The sequence below is a fragment of the Bufo gargarizans genome, chromosome 4 (genome assembly GCF_014858855.1).
Source record: "Bufo gargarizans isolate SCDJY-AF-19 chromosome 4, ASM1485885v1, whole genome shotgun sequence".
NCBI classification, from domain to species: Eukaryota; Metazoa; Chordata; class Amphibia; order Anura; family Bufonidae; genus Bufo; species Bufo gargarizans.
Window position 1 is genome coordinate 296171762 of NC_058083.1, and position 17253 is coordinate 296189014.

The window sequence follows — 17253 nt, forward strand, 5'->3', positions numbered from 1 at the left end:
TGTTCCCTTGCATGGAATTGATTTGTTGCTGTATTTTTTGTGAGGGGAATCCCTTATTGATGTTCTCCGGTTTTCCTCCCTCATGGGAAGTTTTTAAGTGTTTTTAATCCATTGACCGAATAAAGCTTATTACTTTAGTGTGTTGCCTGTAATTTGCATGTCTTTTCTTTCTTTTTTTAAATTGATGTGCCTTGTATAGGCATGGCGGAGTGCACTGATAGAACTTATGTGTATTAGGTGGTGCCCACCCCACCGCCAATTGCTGTTGCAACTTGGAATGGGACTCAGGTATTTTATTGTTTTCTTCGTTCCTTGGCCACTTAGGGAGCATAGTACTGGGGGCACTATAGGGATCATTACTAGGGGCAGTTCAGGCAAATGCTGAAGGTAGGGCTGGCTTGTTGCTGCTGCCCGCATCCCAGCTCCTAAGCCCCCTGTTCCATATCTTAATTGGAGACAATTGGAGGAGAAGGATCACAGAAAGTGCCAGCTATTGATGGCCACCAGAGAAGGGCAGTGTTCTGTGATCTGTGAATCCACTGTGCCAACTACGCAGTAGTGGTAGGCTGTTGACCCACGGGGATCAGGAACACCAGAGGAATCAGGCCATCTCAGTCAGGAATAGACTAAGGTCAAAGTCCAGGAAGGCAGCCATCAGAATACTGACAGGTAGATTGATTATAGATCAGGTAGCAAGGTAAAGTAGACTAACAGAACCTAGCAGCACCTGTGTTCATCGGGAAGGATTGAGAGAGGGACAAGCAGTTATTTATAGGGGAGCCGATGGCTTAGTCAGCAGCTGGACAGTAACACACAGAGCAGGGAGAGAAAGGGTGTAACCCCTGCAGTGCTGAACCTGAGATGAGATGCACTGAACGAAGTTCCTGTTGACACATACACACCGGACAGACACATAGCGAGTGAAGTGGCTGACACAGGATACCAATGTAATAGGCAACTTCTGAGGGGTATATTGTGCTGTACTGTGGTATTGGTTCTGCTGGGATAGTAATTTGTCCTGCACTATGGTATTGCTGACCCTGCCTACTTGTGTTTCTCTGTCTTCTGTCACTTTGGACCTATCTTAAACATGAGAGTCAAAGCACTAAATTCCTTGATGAGTGTTGTTTCCAAAATTGGGTCACATTTGGGGGGTGTCCACTATAGGGATACTTCAGGTTCTCTACAAATACAACATGGCGCCCGAAAACCATTCCAGCAAAATCTGCCTTCCAAAAGCCATAAGAAACTCCTTCCCTTCTGATCCTTGCAGTGTGCAATTTCAACAGTTTATGACCACATTTGTAGTAATCAGAAGAAAATGCATAACAAATTACTTAGAGATTTTTCTTCTGTTACCCCTTGTGAAAATGAAAAATATGGTGCTAAAGCAGCATTTTATTGAGGAAAAATGTGATTTTATTTTCACAGTCAAGTCTTTCAAAATTCTATGAAATGTCCTGGATTGTGCAGGTTACAACCACATATGGAGTGTTTCTGTAAAGTGCACAAATCGGGGTAATAAATTTGAGCCTTGCTTTGCTGTTAACTGTTGCTGAATTACAAGAAAATGGATTAAAATTGAAAATCTGCACACAAATTATATATTTTTTTTAATAATTTCACCTCGATTTTCCTTTTAATGCTTGTGGAGGTTTAACAAAAGTATATGGTAACATATACCGTGTATTTTTTATGTAATTGGATTAGTCTGACCAGGTTTCTTAGATCCCTAGTTAATACTTTTGTATAGGTATTGAATAACCTAGTAATTGCAGCATGTTCTTTCTTCCCCCAGGCATTTCAGTGGAGCAGCTAAAACAGCGTTGCTAGGTGTCCTCCGTCTCCTATCTTCTATATACAGAAGACAGAGGATGTAGTAGTGGGCAGTCTCGAACGCTGTGTACGCGCTCCCGTCGGACCGGGATAGTGCTGATATTTGCTGAAAAAAATTGCAATTATGATATAATCTATAAAAAAATTACGGTTACTCATGAGGAAAAGGGCGTGTTTAAGTCTGGAGAAAGCCTATTGGTTGGGGTGAGGCTGCTCGTTCCCGAGATGAGCTGAATGAATTCTGGGTAGTTAGGGAGGGAGGTCTTGGCCTCAGGGTAAGGGCATCGGTGGCCATCTTGAGAAGATAGCGAGAAATAAGTCTTGTGATGAGCAGTTGCTATGGATGAAATCTTATTAAACAAGTGGTATGTGAACACAAAAATTAGTGACTATGGATTATCACCACAGCAGCAACAACGTATAAAAAAAATTGAATTTTGAGTGAAAATATGACAGTTATCTTTTAACAGTTTTAAATAATTTGAGCAGTATAGTTTCTAAAATGGGGTTTCTATTATGTAATTCCCTCAAAGTTGGTTTTGGATTTTTTTTTTAAATTTAAAAAAATTGCTTCTAAAATTCTGAAAGGCCCCTTTACACTAGGGATCGACAGATTATCGGAAGTACCGACATTATCGGACGATATTCAGGATTTTGTACATTATCGGTATCAGCATCTAACCTTGCTGATTTACCGATAATGTGTATAAAGCGAATACTAGTGAGCGCTTCCATTATGGAAGCGTGCACTAGTATGCATCGGGTCCCAGGAGCAGGGAAGAAGCGCAGCAAGCGCTTCCGATACTCACCCTCCCTGGTCTTCTTTGATGGGGCGCACACTGCACTGTCCTGCACGCACTATGACCTGGCACTGCACGCTGTCAGGTGACAGTGCAGCGTGGAACGGAGAACACAGGGGAGCAAGACGCCGTACCCGGAAATAAAGAGGAGCCACGGCACAGTAGAGGTGAGGAGTTTTTTATTTTATTCATCTGAGGTTTGATAGGGGTTAATAAAGGTCTGATAGGTGTTAATAAAGGTCTAAACTGAGGTCTGATAGGGGTTAATAAAGGTCGGATCTGAGGTCTGATAGAGGTTAAGAAAGGTCTGATCTGAGGTCTGGTGGGGGTTAATAAAGTCAGTGAGGAGGGGGGTTTGGTGTGGCATTTGTCACTAGTGTATATTATCAATGTAAATTATAAATTGACTACCAACTAAGGGCTTTACTCATTTATAATTTTCATTTATAATATACTAGTGCCAAATGCAAATTTCCACCACCTTAGTAACTACCAACTAATATATTATATATTATGACTGCTTGAAAAAGGTTCCATGGAGTGAACTGAAACATCGCGCCTTATTGGTGAATAAAGCACATGTCACTTTATTGGCAGTGCAGCGGTACTCTTATTTTTTATTTAATATATATTATGCGATCTAAAATATTGGTATAAATTATCAGCTATCGGCCTGAAAGTTCACAGATTATCGGTATCGGCTCTAAAAAAAAATCTATATCGGTTGATCCCTACTTTACACTGCACAATTTAACTGATGATTATCAGGGAGGATACAGTCCTCCCCGACAATTGCCTTCTGTTCAGTGAAGGCAGACACCTGTATTTACATGCAACGATTTCCTCCACAGTATGGAGAGGAGCGATCACTAATGCCATCTCTCTTATCCCCATACAGAATCATTGTTTGCCAGCAGCAGAAGCTGTTCAGACAACAACATTTGCTGCCGTCAAATGATGATATAGGTGTCCACATGAAAGATGCCATTACCCGATAAACAAGCAGAATTTGAAATACTTGAATATTAGAAAATTGTATAAACTAAAAAACTAATAAATGAAAAAAATAAAAACCGGTATACCCCTATAAGGTTCAAATTTGCACTTAACATACATTCAAAATCTACAATAAAATGTGACCTTTTCTGGAGGGTTTTTCCAATTTAAATGTAATGGGGTTAAAACAGCAATGGTAGGAAAGTATACTAGTATCTAATTTCTGTGGGAAAAATATTTTTTCTATAGAACCCAGTGCAGCTGCATACTGTAGTTCGTTGATCGTGACTTTCTTAAAACAAATAGATAAAGCTGGTTAGTTCATTGATTTTTGCTGGTTGCATCTGTGAGCTAGGAACAAACTGTTTTTAATTTTTTTTTCCACTTAAGTTACCACAGAAACTTAAGATATTACTTTTAAAAGAATTATATTTTGTTATTAGCAACGAAACAAAACCAAATGTATTCGCTAAATAGATACAGTAGACAGTCAATACATAGATGTAGATCTTTCTGTTAGATAAACCTTACCAGTTGTAAGAAACCAAATCTATATTTCATATGCTAAAGTCTTTATGCAATCATTTAAGATGACTTTATTAAGCAATATAAATAAAATAATTGTAGAATTTTATGTTAATGTCATATGTATTTCATATCTACATAAAGTAGACCTTTTAAGGCATTGGAACTTGGAACCTTAAACTGAGAACTCTAAATAGCATAGATTGTTTTATTGCAGTACATGTATACGTTTTCAATACTTTCTATACATGTGTACAATTCATTCCAAGAAATAGCTACATAGTAACAAGGAAACTCCACAATGGCAAACATATTGTTAATATCAAGACCTGACAAAGGTTATAGCTCTGTATTTCAATCTGAAACCCGGATGGAATTAACTATATCTTACCTTGACTTTTTGCATTGAATGGTAGGAAAGGCGGCGGTCCTTTTACACTGGATTGCTTTGGATGCCTTTCAGGAAAATAGTCAATTGTGTGGACAAAATGTGGAAAAAGCAAAAGCAAGAAGATGCTGCTTTGTAAATTCATGCTGTCAAACTTGTTCTGCACAGGAAAAAGAAAATCATTTTCATTCCATTTGCTGATGTAAAATGTGTCAGAATTACAGACATATTGACTAAAACAACTATATGTAGTTGCTATATATCAGAAAATGTGGCTTGAATAATTCAGTGCAAACATAGCTCTTCTGTGATATTTTGCATATTAAAGCGCATAACTAAATAAACCATATTACAAAAATGTCAGCATAAAACAGCCCATTAAAAAAAAATAGTTAGAAAAGAAAACATATATACAATGCAGAAAGCAATATAATGTTACCTGGGTTTATATGCCTCCGTAATGCGTTCTGAGTATATTTTTCTGCTGTTAGTTTGTATAGACTATATTTAGAAGTGCACATCTCTTCCCAGCTTTTAAAAGATTCCACATTTTAATGTTAAAATATTCTTAGCTGTGTAGTAATAGTCACTCATTCAGTTATACTCTGGTGAAAAGAGCCGCGTCCATTGATAAATTCATTTATTTATACTTTTAAGCAAATATAACAATATGCATAAGTCAGACTCCTCCCTCAGAATGTAGAGCGCTAATTATCCAGATGGTTATTAAATGCAGGAATGCATGGTCACGCCAGTTTCACCCATTGTTGGGGTATTAGTCATGTTTGATATGGAATTGGTTCTTAACGGGTAATTAAGGTTTGTCGGCCCCCCCCCCCCCCAAAAAAAAAAACTTCTGCAATTTATAAAAGGAGTTCTCGAAATATTGTGTTTGCAAAACACATCAACACCATCCTTTAATCATACTTTTGAAAGTGACATTAATTGGATACAAATGTTCTAGTTTTTTTTACATTGCTGCATGTATTTATACACAAAGCAACAGGTCAGATGCTGGGATTGAGTAGTTTAAGATATTCTTTACCAGACCAATAAATATATCACCTATGATCACTACATTGTTCATATTGGGCGCTATTTTTTGATCTACACATACTTTTGATATGTCATAGGGACATATCAGAAGTTTTCTATTTTCCACACAGACGTGCTGTTCGCCTGTTATCAACTCTGCTCGATTCTCCTCTGAGAGGAAGGGTTAAGACGGTATTGATACACAGACTTTCTATGAGCCCGTAAACTTCTCTGCTTTGCTCTCTTAGTGGAACTAAACAGTGTCAATCACAACCAAAGGGACACAGCGCCCTCAGAACCCATTCCCCCACCGCTCAAAACTTCTGACAAGTCATACGTTTTCTGAAACAATAGGCATGGTTTTAAAGGGTTTTTCCAGGATTTTAATATTGATAACATATACTTTGTATAATCCATATCTAATGAGTGGCCGACACCCTGTACCTCCTACGATCAGTTGTTTAAGAGTAACCCTAGATCTGGAATGGAGCTGTTAACTGCAGTAGATCCCACTGAGGTGAATGGGAGCAGTGCTGTATAGTTCTAACGCCAGCTTCCAGCATTGGAGCTACTCTAAAACCGCTCATTGACACTGATGCTGGGTGCCGAACCACCACCAATCAGATATTGATTTCCTTTTCTGATAATATGCCATCAATATTAAAATCCTGAAACACCCGTTTAATCATTAAGCATCATATTTTCCAGTGCACATACAGGAATCATCCATAACATTCAAATCACTGACAGGTAACGTAAAATATATAGATTTTCTCATGACAATTTTCCCCCTCAAAAAAAACTAACTAAAAAATACATGCAGGGATCCAAAGGCCATGGCCATTGATCAGCATAAAAGCACAATTATATGTATAAAAAGTCTAAAAGGTTAAGGCTAGGTCTACACGACGACATTTGTCGCGCGACAAAAAGTCGCGCAACAGAAAGGGCGCAACAGTTGTCGCGCGACATTTTGTTGCACTAATGTCGCACGACAATTTTTATAATGGCAGTCTATGGTGTCGCACTGCAACATGCGACATGTTGCGACTGCGACGCGACAGTCGCAGAAAAATCCATCTTGAATGGATTTTCTGCGACTGTCGCGTCGCAGTCGCAGCATGTCGCATGTTGCAGTGCGACACCATAGACTGCCATTATAAAAATTGTCGCGCGACATTAGTGCAACAAAATGTCACGCGACAAATGTCGTCGTGTAGACCTAGCCTAATTGTAAAATGCCTTTTTGCGGTTGAACCAACCCCTTCCACAGGTACATGCAAATCAGATTGAATCTAAATTTAAAAAATGATTATATAGTTTAGTACATAAAAACAGTATATAATATATATGTAGAGACAAAGATGAACATAAAAAGAATAAAAACACCAAAACATTTAATACGAATAAACACCAATATGTAAACATCAAACAACAATATGATAGTGAGTCAACCAGTATTACACCAGAAGAATCCCATATCTATACCAAAATAATACCCATATCTATACCAAAATCTATCAAAAAGTTCATCCAACCTGTCCATACAATTTCCTAATAGTATTATCCAAAAATATAAAATAACTACTGTACAAATCACTCACACTCTTTATAGAAAGGTCGCATAATGTCCATCCGTTCAAAAAGCTCACCATTCTACAGTTTCCAACTAAATCTAAAAAGCAAATAATTTTTATTTTATTTTTTTGTTATTTACTTATTACTTGCTTTTTGGATTTAATATTTTTATGTCAATCAGTGGAAGTGCCCATTGGATTTTTTATTTGCATAGGTTTCCTTAAGGCCTTAATCGGAGAGATTTGCAGGCTGGAACAGCAACCACACAGAAATGGTCTGTCATTTATATTTTTTTTTTTCCAGAGTTGTGCCTGTCCATTACACAACCCTCTTCTGGTGCACCTCAAATATCCAACATAGTATGGACACTAACTGTTTTTGAATGGCATCTGTCACACATTGGGAAATTCAGCTCTTAAAGTTGATGTGTTTAAAGCAGGAAATGTGGGCAAGCTTAGTGATCTCAGCAACTTTCATAATGGACATAAAGTAATGGTTAGATACGTATGTTAGAGCATTTGCAAAATGGAGGACTTTTTTCGATATTCCTGGTATGCAGTAGTTGGTTCCTACCAAAAGTGGTCAAAGGAAGGACAAACAGTGACAGGGTCATTTGCAGCCAAGATTCATTGATGTATGTGGGGAGCAAAAACTAGCCTATCTTATCCAATAAAACAAGAAGAGCTACTGTTCATAAATTGCTGAAAAAGTTTATGCTGGCTTTGGTAGTGAGTTATGAGAATACACAGTGCATCACTATGGGGCTGAGTAGTCAAGCTGGTGGAGGCAATCTGATGCTCTGGATGTCATGTCGGCAGCCCATGGCCGCTGCTGACTCGCTGCTTCAGGTAGACACAGCAGCGCCCCACTAACCCTATGTCTGTTGTAGTTCCAGCACTCTAACAATGGGCCCAGGTGCCAGTGTCCAGTATGTCTATTAGACATAATCTTCATTGAACCTCACCTCATTCTGCAGTATCTTGGGGGTTAACCCTCCTTTTGTTCTGTGTGTATCTGCTTCTAATGTGTTAATAAGCCTTCTGCTATTTATGCTGTTCTGTTTGTGCCTTAGCAATAGGTTTACAAGCTTACTAGGACCTGCAAAGGTGCTATAATCTGTCTACCAGTGTACCGACTTATGCTTGATTCTCAGATTCTGACCCTCTACCACCTGACCTGACCTGTGCCTGATCTCATTACTGACCCTGAGCTGCCTGCCATGACCTTCAGACTTGCTTCATGAATTTGCACAAACTCTGCCTGCCCTGGCCTTGGCCTGTTACTGACTAAGAGTTTTGCCTGATCCTTCAGTGCCATGCTTCGGGGTCTCCCTTGTGGATTAGTTGTCAACCACAATGGAGCTACTTGAAGGGACTACCAGGGGACTGCCACAATAACACCCTTAGGTTTAGCCCAAAGTCAAACCGGTTGCTTGACACAGTGGTTCCACACCCACTGATCGTTACACTGGGTAATGTTCAACTGGGTATCCTTGGCCCCAGGCATACATTTGAATGTTTGACACATATTACCTACTTAAACGGCACTCCTTTAATGCAACGTTCTTCCCGAATAGAAGTTGTCTATTTCAGCAGGTTATTACATCGTGCTGCACTACAACAATTGTTCAGGTATGGTTTGAGTAACATGACAATGTGTTGTCTTGGCCTCCAAATTGCCCAGATCTCAGTTGCATTAAGCATCTGTGAGATTTGCTGGAAAAACAAGTCCATTTCATGGAGGCCCCACCTTGCTGCCTAGGGATGTAAGCGATCTTTTACTAATGCCAGAAACATCCATCACTGCTAAGTTGTGCTTCTATAGTTTATTGACACTGGGTCTGGTGTAAGGACTTTACAGAATCCAAATCTCCAGAGGAGGCTCAGTTTAGACACTGAGCCAGAAAGGAGGCGGGGATGTTCATTCCAGCTATGAAGCCTGCAGAGATGTAAAAAATCTTCTGGGCTGTAACTTAAAATCAGTTCAAGCGATATTAAACAATGCATTTACGCATTTTTATAAAGATTACTATTAAAAGTGATTGCCTGAGAAGGCATATCCAAATATTTCCTCAGTGTTGAGTAGGGCTGCAGTAAACAATTATTTTAGTAATTGAGTATTCTACCGATAATTTTTTTACGATTAATCGAGTACTCTAATAAGAAAAAAAATTATTAATAGACTGCCTTCAGACCCTTGCCATCAGTCCCCAACACCCTTCGTTCCCCCCTGTGCGATCAGCCCAAGTGCATCAGTTGCCCCCAGTGCCATCAGCTCCCCCCGTGCCATCAGCTCTCCCCAACCTGTGCCATCAGCTTTGTTCCCCCAGTGCCTTCAGCTCTCCCCCATCCCAGTACCATCAGCTCCGTTCCCCCAGTGCCATCAGCTCTCCCCCACCTGTGCCATCAGCTCCGTTCCGCCAGTGCCTTCAGCTCTTCACCACTCCAGTGCCTTCAGCTCCACTCCCCCAGAGCATCAGCTCTCCCCTGCTCCATACAGGCAAACCTTGTGCCTCCCCCTGTATTTTTATTCACACTGTTTACCAATCACCGCAAATAATATGTTCACTATATTGTACGGGTTATTACCACAGATACCCAATACTGTTTTGAGATATTTACTAAGCAAAAAGTATGAAATATCACGGAACAGTATCTGGCGTACCGATAATAAAAAGCTGTACAATATAGTGGACATATTTAGAGATAAACTAATTTCATATTTTGAAATTCGTTCACGCTTCGCTTACTGGTAAAAGGTGAATTCCCCTGCATAACAGAAATGGGACGGATCCGTTTTGCAACCCATGCATTCCGTTATGCATTCCGTCATAGAATTGCGTTATGGTCCGTGGTAACTGAATCCATAGCACAATTTGCCTTTTACCAGTAACGAAGTGTGAACGAATTTCATAACTTGAAATTCGCTCATCTCTAGAAATATTATGTATGGTACTAGGGCTGGGCGATTATGACACTATAATGAAAGCCAATGTTTGCGGCAGCTTTGAAGGGTTGTTAGTGGGGAAATGCCCACATACACCTATAGATCTCAACTATAGACTCGGGCGGTTTCATTACAGGACACATCTTAGAGGAAGAAGTAAGCAGTGTAATGAACCTTAAAGATTGTGTAAGGAAATGCAAACACAACCTCTGATCATCTGAGGGACTGCAATCAGTAAGTCCCAGGCTGTCAGTACCTGTACCAGTATCTGGAGAGGGTGATAAGGTGATAGGACCTACTCTGGGTGTGTGTGTGGGATCCTGTCAGGGTGCGAGTCTATTGGCACCGGGCAGGGGGCTGTCAGGGCCAGCTCTCACCGTGCAGGGGGTGTCAGGACTCGTATTGGGTGGGGTTGTCAGGACTCGTATTGGGGAGCAGTTGTCAGGACAGTTACCGTAGGTGCTGCTGGGAATCATCAGCATTAAAGTCCATGATGTGTTACGGCAGCTGCTGGTGCTCCTGCGGCTCCATGTGCTGTCCAAGGGGGACGTTGTGCAGGATGTTGGGCGATGCTTCGATCCCCGGCAGTGTGTTGTTGTAAATAAAAGGATTGCGCAGGGCAAGGGCTCTTTTATTTACAATAACACACTGCCGGGCGGAGGCTTCTGCCCAGCAGTGTGTTCGGTGATGTCACCGGCTCTGATGGGCGGGCTTTAGCGCTGCCCTAGCCGTTTAACAGGCTTAGGGCAGCGCTAAAGCCCGCCCATCAGTCCCGGTGACGTCACTGGGCTCACTGCTGGGTGGAAGCCTCTGCCTTGCAGCCCCATGGAGAGCCCGGTATGTCACTGGAACTCCAGAAAATGCCTTTGCCCTGTGCGATTTAGCGCAGGGCAAAGGAGAGCATCAGAGCATAAACTGCTCCGATGCTCAAGTCAGGGGGGCTGCCTGGGTGAAAATGGGGATATGTCTGGGTTCAGCTCTGAACCTGGACAACCTCTTTAAGAAGGAAGTACAGGGAGACAATATGGCCTACAGTAAATCTGTCACTCCATGTGCCTGAAATTAAATCTAATGCAGCTATAAGCTGGCATAGACTTGAGCTATCATTTACTCCAGTTTCTGGCATAAATTTGCCAGGCACATGGCCGATGCAGCGAATCACTGTGATGGCAGACCGCAGAGGATAGTGATTGGATGCAGGGGTCATGTGCCATATACCAGCACGTCACTGCTGCAGTTTGTAAACAAGCAGCATCAGGAGGACTAGACTGACATTGCAGAGCATTGCAATTCAGAACGAGGTAAGTATGTCATTTTTTTTATTTAGACCATTAGGGCTACTTTCTGACCTGCGTTAGGTGGCCTCCTCATTATTGTGTATATATATTGACATTTGCCAAAGCTGGGAAGGCCTGAAATTTTATGGATGTCTTTTGGAACATGTTTTTCCTAGGTTATTTATTGTTGTGCCTTTACAGTAATTTTCATTTGTAATTTTATAGTAATCTTCATATGTAGACTTATGGGGTCATATAAACACTTATGGTGTAAAGTAGAACTGACTTAGTTGGCCATAGCAACCAATCAGATCCCACCTTTCATTTTCCAAAGGAGCTGTCGAAAATGAAAGGTGGAATCTAATTGGTTGTTATGGGCAACTAAGCCAGTTCTACTTTACACCAGTTTGATAAATGACCCAATTAATGCCTTGGCGACCTTATTATGCTAATCTATATCATCATGGAGAACGGGGGTTCTGAGTCTCCTGTCTGAATGAAGTCACAGTCTCATATCTGTTCTGCAGGTCCATTTCTTCTTTATGGAACTACTTAGGGTAGTGAATTCAGTGCTCAACCAGTTCCACAGAGAATATTCTGAGTTGCAGTGTGTTTGTGTTACCATTGCTCTATTCAAATATGGGACTCTGGACCCTCATTCTTGTGAATGGTAGGAGTTCCAGCAGTATGACCTCCAGCAGGCAAATACTTAGGGGATCATTTCTTAACCTGAAATATGCCTTTATTAGGCATATTTCAGGCGCAGATTGTGGCACAACGGTTCATTGTGCTGCAATCTGTGACTTTTCTGCGCTCACGCCAGGTCTAAAAAAGTGGGCGTGATGTCGGCGAGAAAGGGGCTGGGCCTACCTGGTTTAGGTGTAGAAAATGGTCTAAATGTACGCCAGCTAGGAAGCTGGCTCACATTTACAAGTGCCGCTGGATGCACCGAAGTTATGCAGACGCTGGCACCAGTGCAGTGGCTTAATTAAGACCAGCATCTGAAACGCCAGTGTTAATAAATGACCGCCTTATTACCTATCCAGTGGATAAGTAAATTGTTATTTTGGGATCAACCAAATTTGAAGGGATTCTCTGGGCAAAAATGGCAATTGGCAACCCATCTTCGAATATAAATAGGATGGGTTGCATTCAGCTGTAGAACTGTATGAGTGGGACAGGCGACAGCATCCGCAATACAGTGGGGAATATTCCCGTCAGGCTGCTCAGCCTGGTGGCATATAATAGGATCTGATCGTTGCTATCTTTTGTAGAATAGAGTTCCTGCTCAATCGTACAGTAGATAAAATGAAAATATCCTGTGTGCTTATATACAGAAACACTCATCACTGTGTTGTTGGTGCCAGAGCATAGTGTAATGAAACTCTCTCAGCTAGTTTCAGCAGTACCATAGAGATGAATGTAGAGTGGTACGCGCAAGCATGGCTGCCACTCAGTTCACTTATATGGGAATGCTGAAGATAGCTGGGTCAGCACTACGTGCAGTCCCATAAAAGGGAATGGAGAATGCCCTGCATGCGCAGCTGCACTCCGCTTACTTAGAAGTAACGTTCTGGGGTCCCAGAGCTATGTAACATTGGTGGTGTATCCTAGCAATATGTTACCGCCCGTTTAATGTCTGCTTTTAATCAACTATAGAGGAAATATTTTTACACATGGTTTATTGGTTATTGATCATATAAATGGAAGTTGAAATATGGGGGAAATTTTTTTTGAAATAGGCTGTTCCATCACATGTCTAAGGCCAGCTTAATATGCTTTACTCCTTTTTCAACACTTTATCACAAGGATATGTTCACATTATGTTGATATAACATTATTTGTTTTAAAGTTTACAATTAATTCTTAGGTATCTTGATCACAAAAAACTAAAAAATATTTGAAATAAGAAAGCTTTAACATTGTATGCATTTATCAGAACAGGGCTACTAGCACACATTAGTGGGTGGTCCTGTTTTATGGAAAATGAAGCTCTCCTTTTGCTTGTGTGTGGGCCTTTTTCTTTTTTGCTAGTTGAATATCTACAAGAGAGGCCACCCACAACAGCATTCCTAAAAAAACCTTTGTATTGTCTTTGCACATATTTTTAACTTTATGCAGCTTAGGCATATATTGCTCATGATTATTTATTTATCACTAGCTATATTTGTTCATTTATTAAAGAGCAGGCATAGTCCCTAGTACAGCTGGTCAAAGTACAAAATCTCACAAAACACTTGAAAAGACTTTGCTTATCAGCTGATAAAGCACAGAATGTGATTGAAATGTTTTTATGCACTTGTTGAGCATTACTTTATTAAGCCACACAAAAGTGAATTTTGTGATTCAAGCTAATGTATCATAAGCAAACTAGTATCATGATGGATAAAGAGAAGATAAAGATTTTATCCATATATTTTGTTAAAGTAAACACTTGGCAAATTGTCAAAATGCCACTAAAGAGTCACTGTACTTTCACACAATTTAATTTAATCTAAATCATTAAAAAAACATGTCTGCATGTATCCATCCAAAAAATAAAATAAAAAAAGCTATAGAGTCATGGCCACTAGGGGTCTCATTTCCACCTAACTTTTAACCTATTGCCAGGCAAGATCCATCCCTAGTAACAGAGTCACTGAAAATGGCTCACAATAGATAGCTAGATGAGCCTGATAGAAGAACTGCTTCTACACAGCTTTTGAAGATTATAGGAGCCTCCTGTGTGTCTGTAAGTGTAATTTCCCCCTTCTTAGGCTACTTTCACACTAGCGTTCGGCTGTCCGCTTGTGAGCTCCGTTTGAAGGGGCTCACAAGCGGACCCGAACGCTTCCGTCCAGCCCCAATGCATTCTGAGTGGACGCGGATCCGCTCAGAATGCATCAGTCTGGCGGCGTTCAGCCTCTGCTCCGCTCAGCAGGCGGAGGCGTGCGGATCCATCCAGACTTACAATGTAAGTCAACGGGGACGGATCCATTTGAAGATGACACACTATGGCTCAATCTTCAAACGGATCCGTCCACCATTGACTTTCAATGTAAAAGTCTGGACGGATCCGCTCAGGCTACTTTCACACTTAGAAAATGTTATACAATATAATGCAGACGGATCCGTTCTGAACGGAGCCACCGTCTGCATTAATATGAGTGGATCCGTTCAGAACGGATCCGCTCGAACGCTAGTGTGAAAGTAGCCTTATCTGTTTTGGGAGCTCCGAGCTGAAAACTAACATAGTGGGAAGTAAGCAAAAGGATGTCGCAGAAGTACAGTGACAGTGTTGGCAGATTTCACCGAAGGGATACTCCACCTTCTTGTGAGTGAAATGCAACTAACTGTGCCATATAAAAAAGGATTAATATGACTGAAAGAAACATTAGGGAATCCCAAAAAAGACCTGTTCCTTCACAGTTATGATTGTACAAAAAAAGCACAGCATTATGCAAATAATGATAAAGATGTGCAGTGTTCATATATGCCACTTATGCCTATGTTTATATGCACATATCTATATAAAATCACCAGAAATGAAGAGGCCAAAAATCAGGTCTTAAGCTAGAAATATGAAAATCTAACTACTTACATACCTTAAAGAATGATTGTACCACCGAATAGTTATTCTGAATGCTGACAACCTGATGATTGCATTTGGTTTGTGCTGTTGAGAGCCTTGTCCACATTCATACAAGAAACTTTGTAATATAGCTTATCAAATAAAATGTCTTGTTCTAGAGTTACAGTATCGGGTGTTTTTCCTCCTCACTTCCCTTTTGTAAGATAATTTTCTCTCTGAAATGTATGAGAATTCTGTCTTGTGGAACTAAGTCAGGCTCACATAAAACAATGAGAAGAATGTAGCGGGTCAAAGATAAAAGCTTCTTTATTTCATGATTCACATAAAAAAAAGCATATTGTGTTTCGACCAATTCATGGTTTTAATCATCGGCATGATGATGTGTGATTTTTAATGTGAAACATGTAATATAGAAGCTATTATCTTTTACCTGCTGGGTCCTTCTTGTTTTGGGTGTGAACACACCATGGATCTGTGTCAGTCTGCTGATACACTACCAGGTGCTGGATCACGTCACTGGTACTAAGTCAGGCTGCCTGCTTACTGGAAGATCAGATTACATTATACCATTGAAGACTATCAAAAAGAAAGGAGGAGGAAGACAGGGCAGAGCACAAGAACACACAAACATGACTAAGCAGATTTAGCAGCTAATACTAAGTCTTGTGTCTCACTTCAAGTGCTTTATTCACATCTGTACTGCTCATACTGTTTTATGTCCTATATGCTTCTTCTGAGTGAGTGAAGACAGCAAGCAGAATCTGCATTCTTTGTGTATTCTGTGAGAAGACATAATAAGCAGAATGCCTCTCCCCTTCAGTTTAGGGAGAACTGCGAATTATAGATGCAGCATGTGACAGAGAAAACTGGTAACAAAAGTCATATGATCAGATATATTGTTATCACTCATGTATACACAAACAGCTTAATCTTAAAAGTTATTTGAAAGTTTAGTCATGCTTTACATCTTTCTCTCTAAAACTCAGGTCCACACTCCACACAGATGATTTCCATGGCAGCCCCAAGCCATTCTTCAGGGCCCCGCATGTACGGAGGCCTATGAGGCCCAGCACTGATACACTGATAGTCAATGCAGTACAATGCAGATGTATTGTGCTGCATTGAAACAGGGATCAGAACCTGTAATGTTGAAGTCCCATAGTAGGACAAAAATAAAAAATAAGTGAAAAAAAAAAGTGTTTAACAATAAAAAAATATAAGTTTTAATAAAAAAAAGCCCCTTTCCCATAAAAAGAGATATATAAAATTGTATAAAAATATCACATGATCCACCCCCTCTGGTCAACACCGTAAAAAAATAATAATAAAAACTGTGCTAAAAAAGCTATTTTTTGTCACCTTACATCACAAAAAGTGTAATACCAAGTGATCAAAAAGTCATACAGACCCCCAAATCATACCAATCAAACTGTCATCTCATCCTGAAAAAATTGAGATCCTACCTAAGACAATCGCCCACAAAATAAAAAAAAATCTATGGCTCTCAGAATAGGGAGACACTAAACATGTTTTTTTTGTTTCAAAAATGATATTCTTGTGTAACACTTAAATAAACAAAATAAGTAGACATATTAAGTATTACCGCGTCTGTAACAACCTGCGCTATAAAAATACCACATGACCTAACCCCTATAAACAATGTCAAAAAAGCCATTTTTTTGTAACCTTACATCACAAAAAAGTGTAATACCAAGCGATCAAAAAGTCATATGCACCCTAAAATAGTACCAATCAAATTGTGATCTCATACCGAAAAGAATTAGCCCCTACATAAGACAATCACCCAAAAAATAATAAAACACTATGGCTTTCAGAATATGGAGACATGAAAAAATAATTAAAAAAATAAATAAAAATACTTTATTATGTAAAACTGAAACAAACAACTATAAAAAGTTAATATTTTGTATTGTTGCATCCGTAACCCCCTGCTCTATAAAAATAGCACATGATCTAAACCTGTCAGATGAACGTTGTAAATAACAAAAATTAAAAACGGTGCCCAAACAGCTATTTTTTTGTTACCTTGCCTCACAAAAAGTGTAATATAGAGCAACCAAAAATCATATATACCCTAAAAGGGTACCAACAAAACTGCCACCTTATCCCGTAGTTTCCAAATTATGGTCATTTTTTTGGAGTTTCTACTCTAGGGGTGCATCAGCGGGTCTTCAAATGTGACCTAGCAACTTAAAATTATCCCTGTGAAATCTGACTTCCAAAAGCAAAATTGCATTCCTTTCCTTTTGCGCCCTGCTGTGTGCCCGTACAGCAGTTTAC

At 40.0% G+C, this 17253-nt stretch overlaps 2 protein-coding genes across 3 annotated transcripts in view; one reads left to right on the forward strand and one right to left on the reverse strand.

Moving 5' to 3' along the window:
- Positions 1 to 17253, forward strand: part of NT5DC1 (5'-nucleotidase domain containing 1) — a 273566-nt gene that overhangs the window by 59719 nt on the left and 196594 nt on the right. The gene's annotated exons all lie outside the window — the stretch shown is intronic.
- COL10A1 (collagen type X alpha 1 chain) overlaps positions 1 to 17253 on the reverse strand; it is a 76576-nt gene that overhangs the window by 12257 nt on the left and 47066 nt on the right. The window contains exons 1-2 of one of the 2 annotated variants that reach the window (XM_044288784.1): positions 15627 to 15704; positions 4549 to 4705 (exon numbers count right to left, since the gene is read on the reverse strand). In XM_044288784.1, coding sequence (XP_044144719.1) covers positions 4549 to 4705; positions 15627 to 15659 — 190 coding nt within the window. In that variant the 5' untranslated portion in view covers positions 15660 to 15704. Of the gene's footprint in view, positions 1 to 4548; positions 4706 to 15626; positions 15705 to 17253 lie in introns of those variants that run through there. The other variant, XM_044288785.1, reaches the window with a different exon arrangement.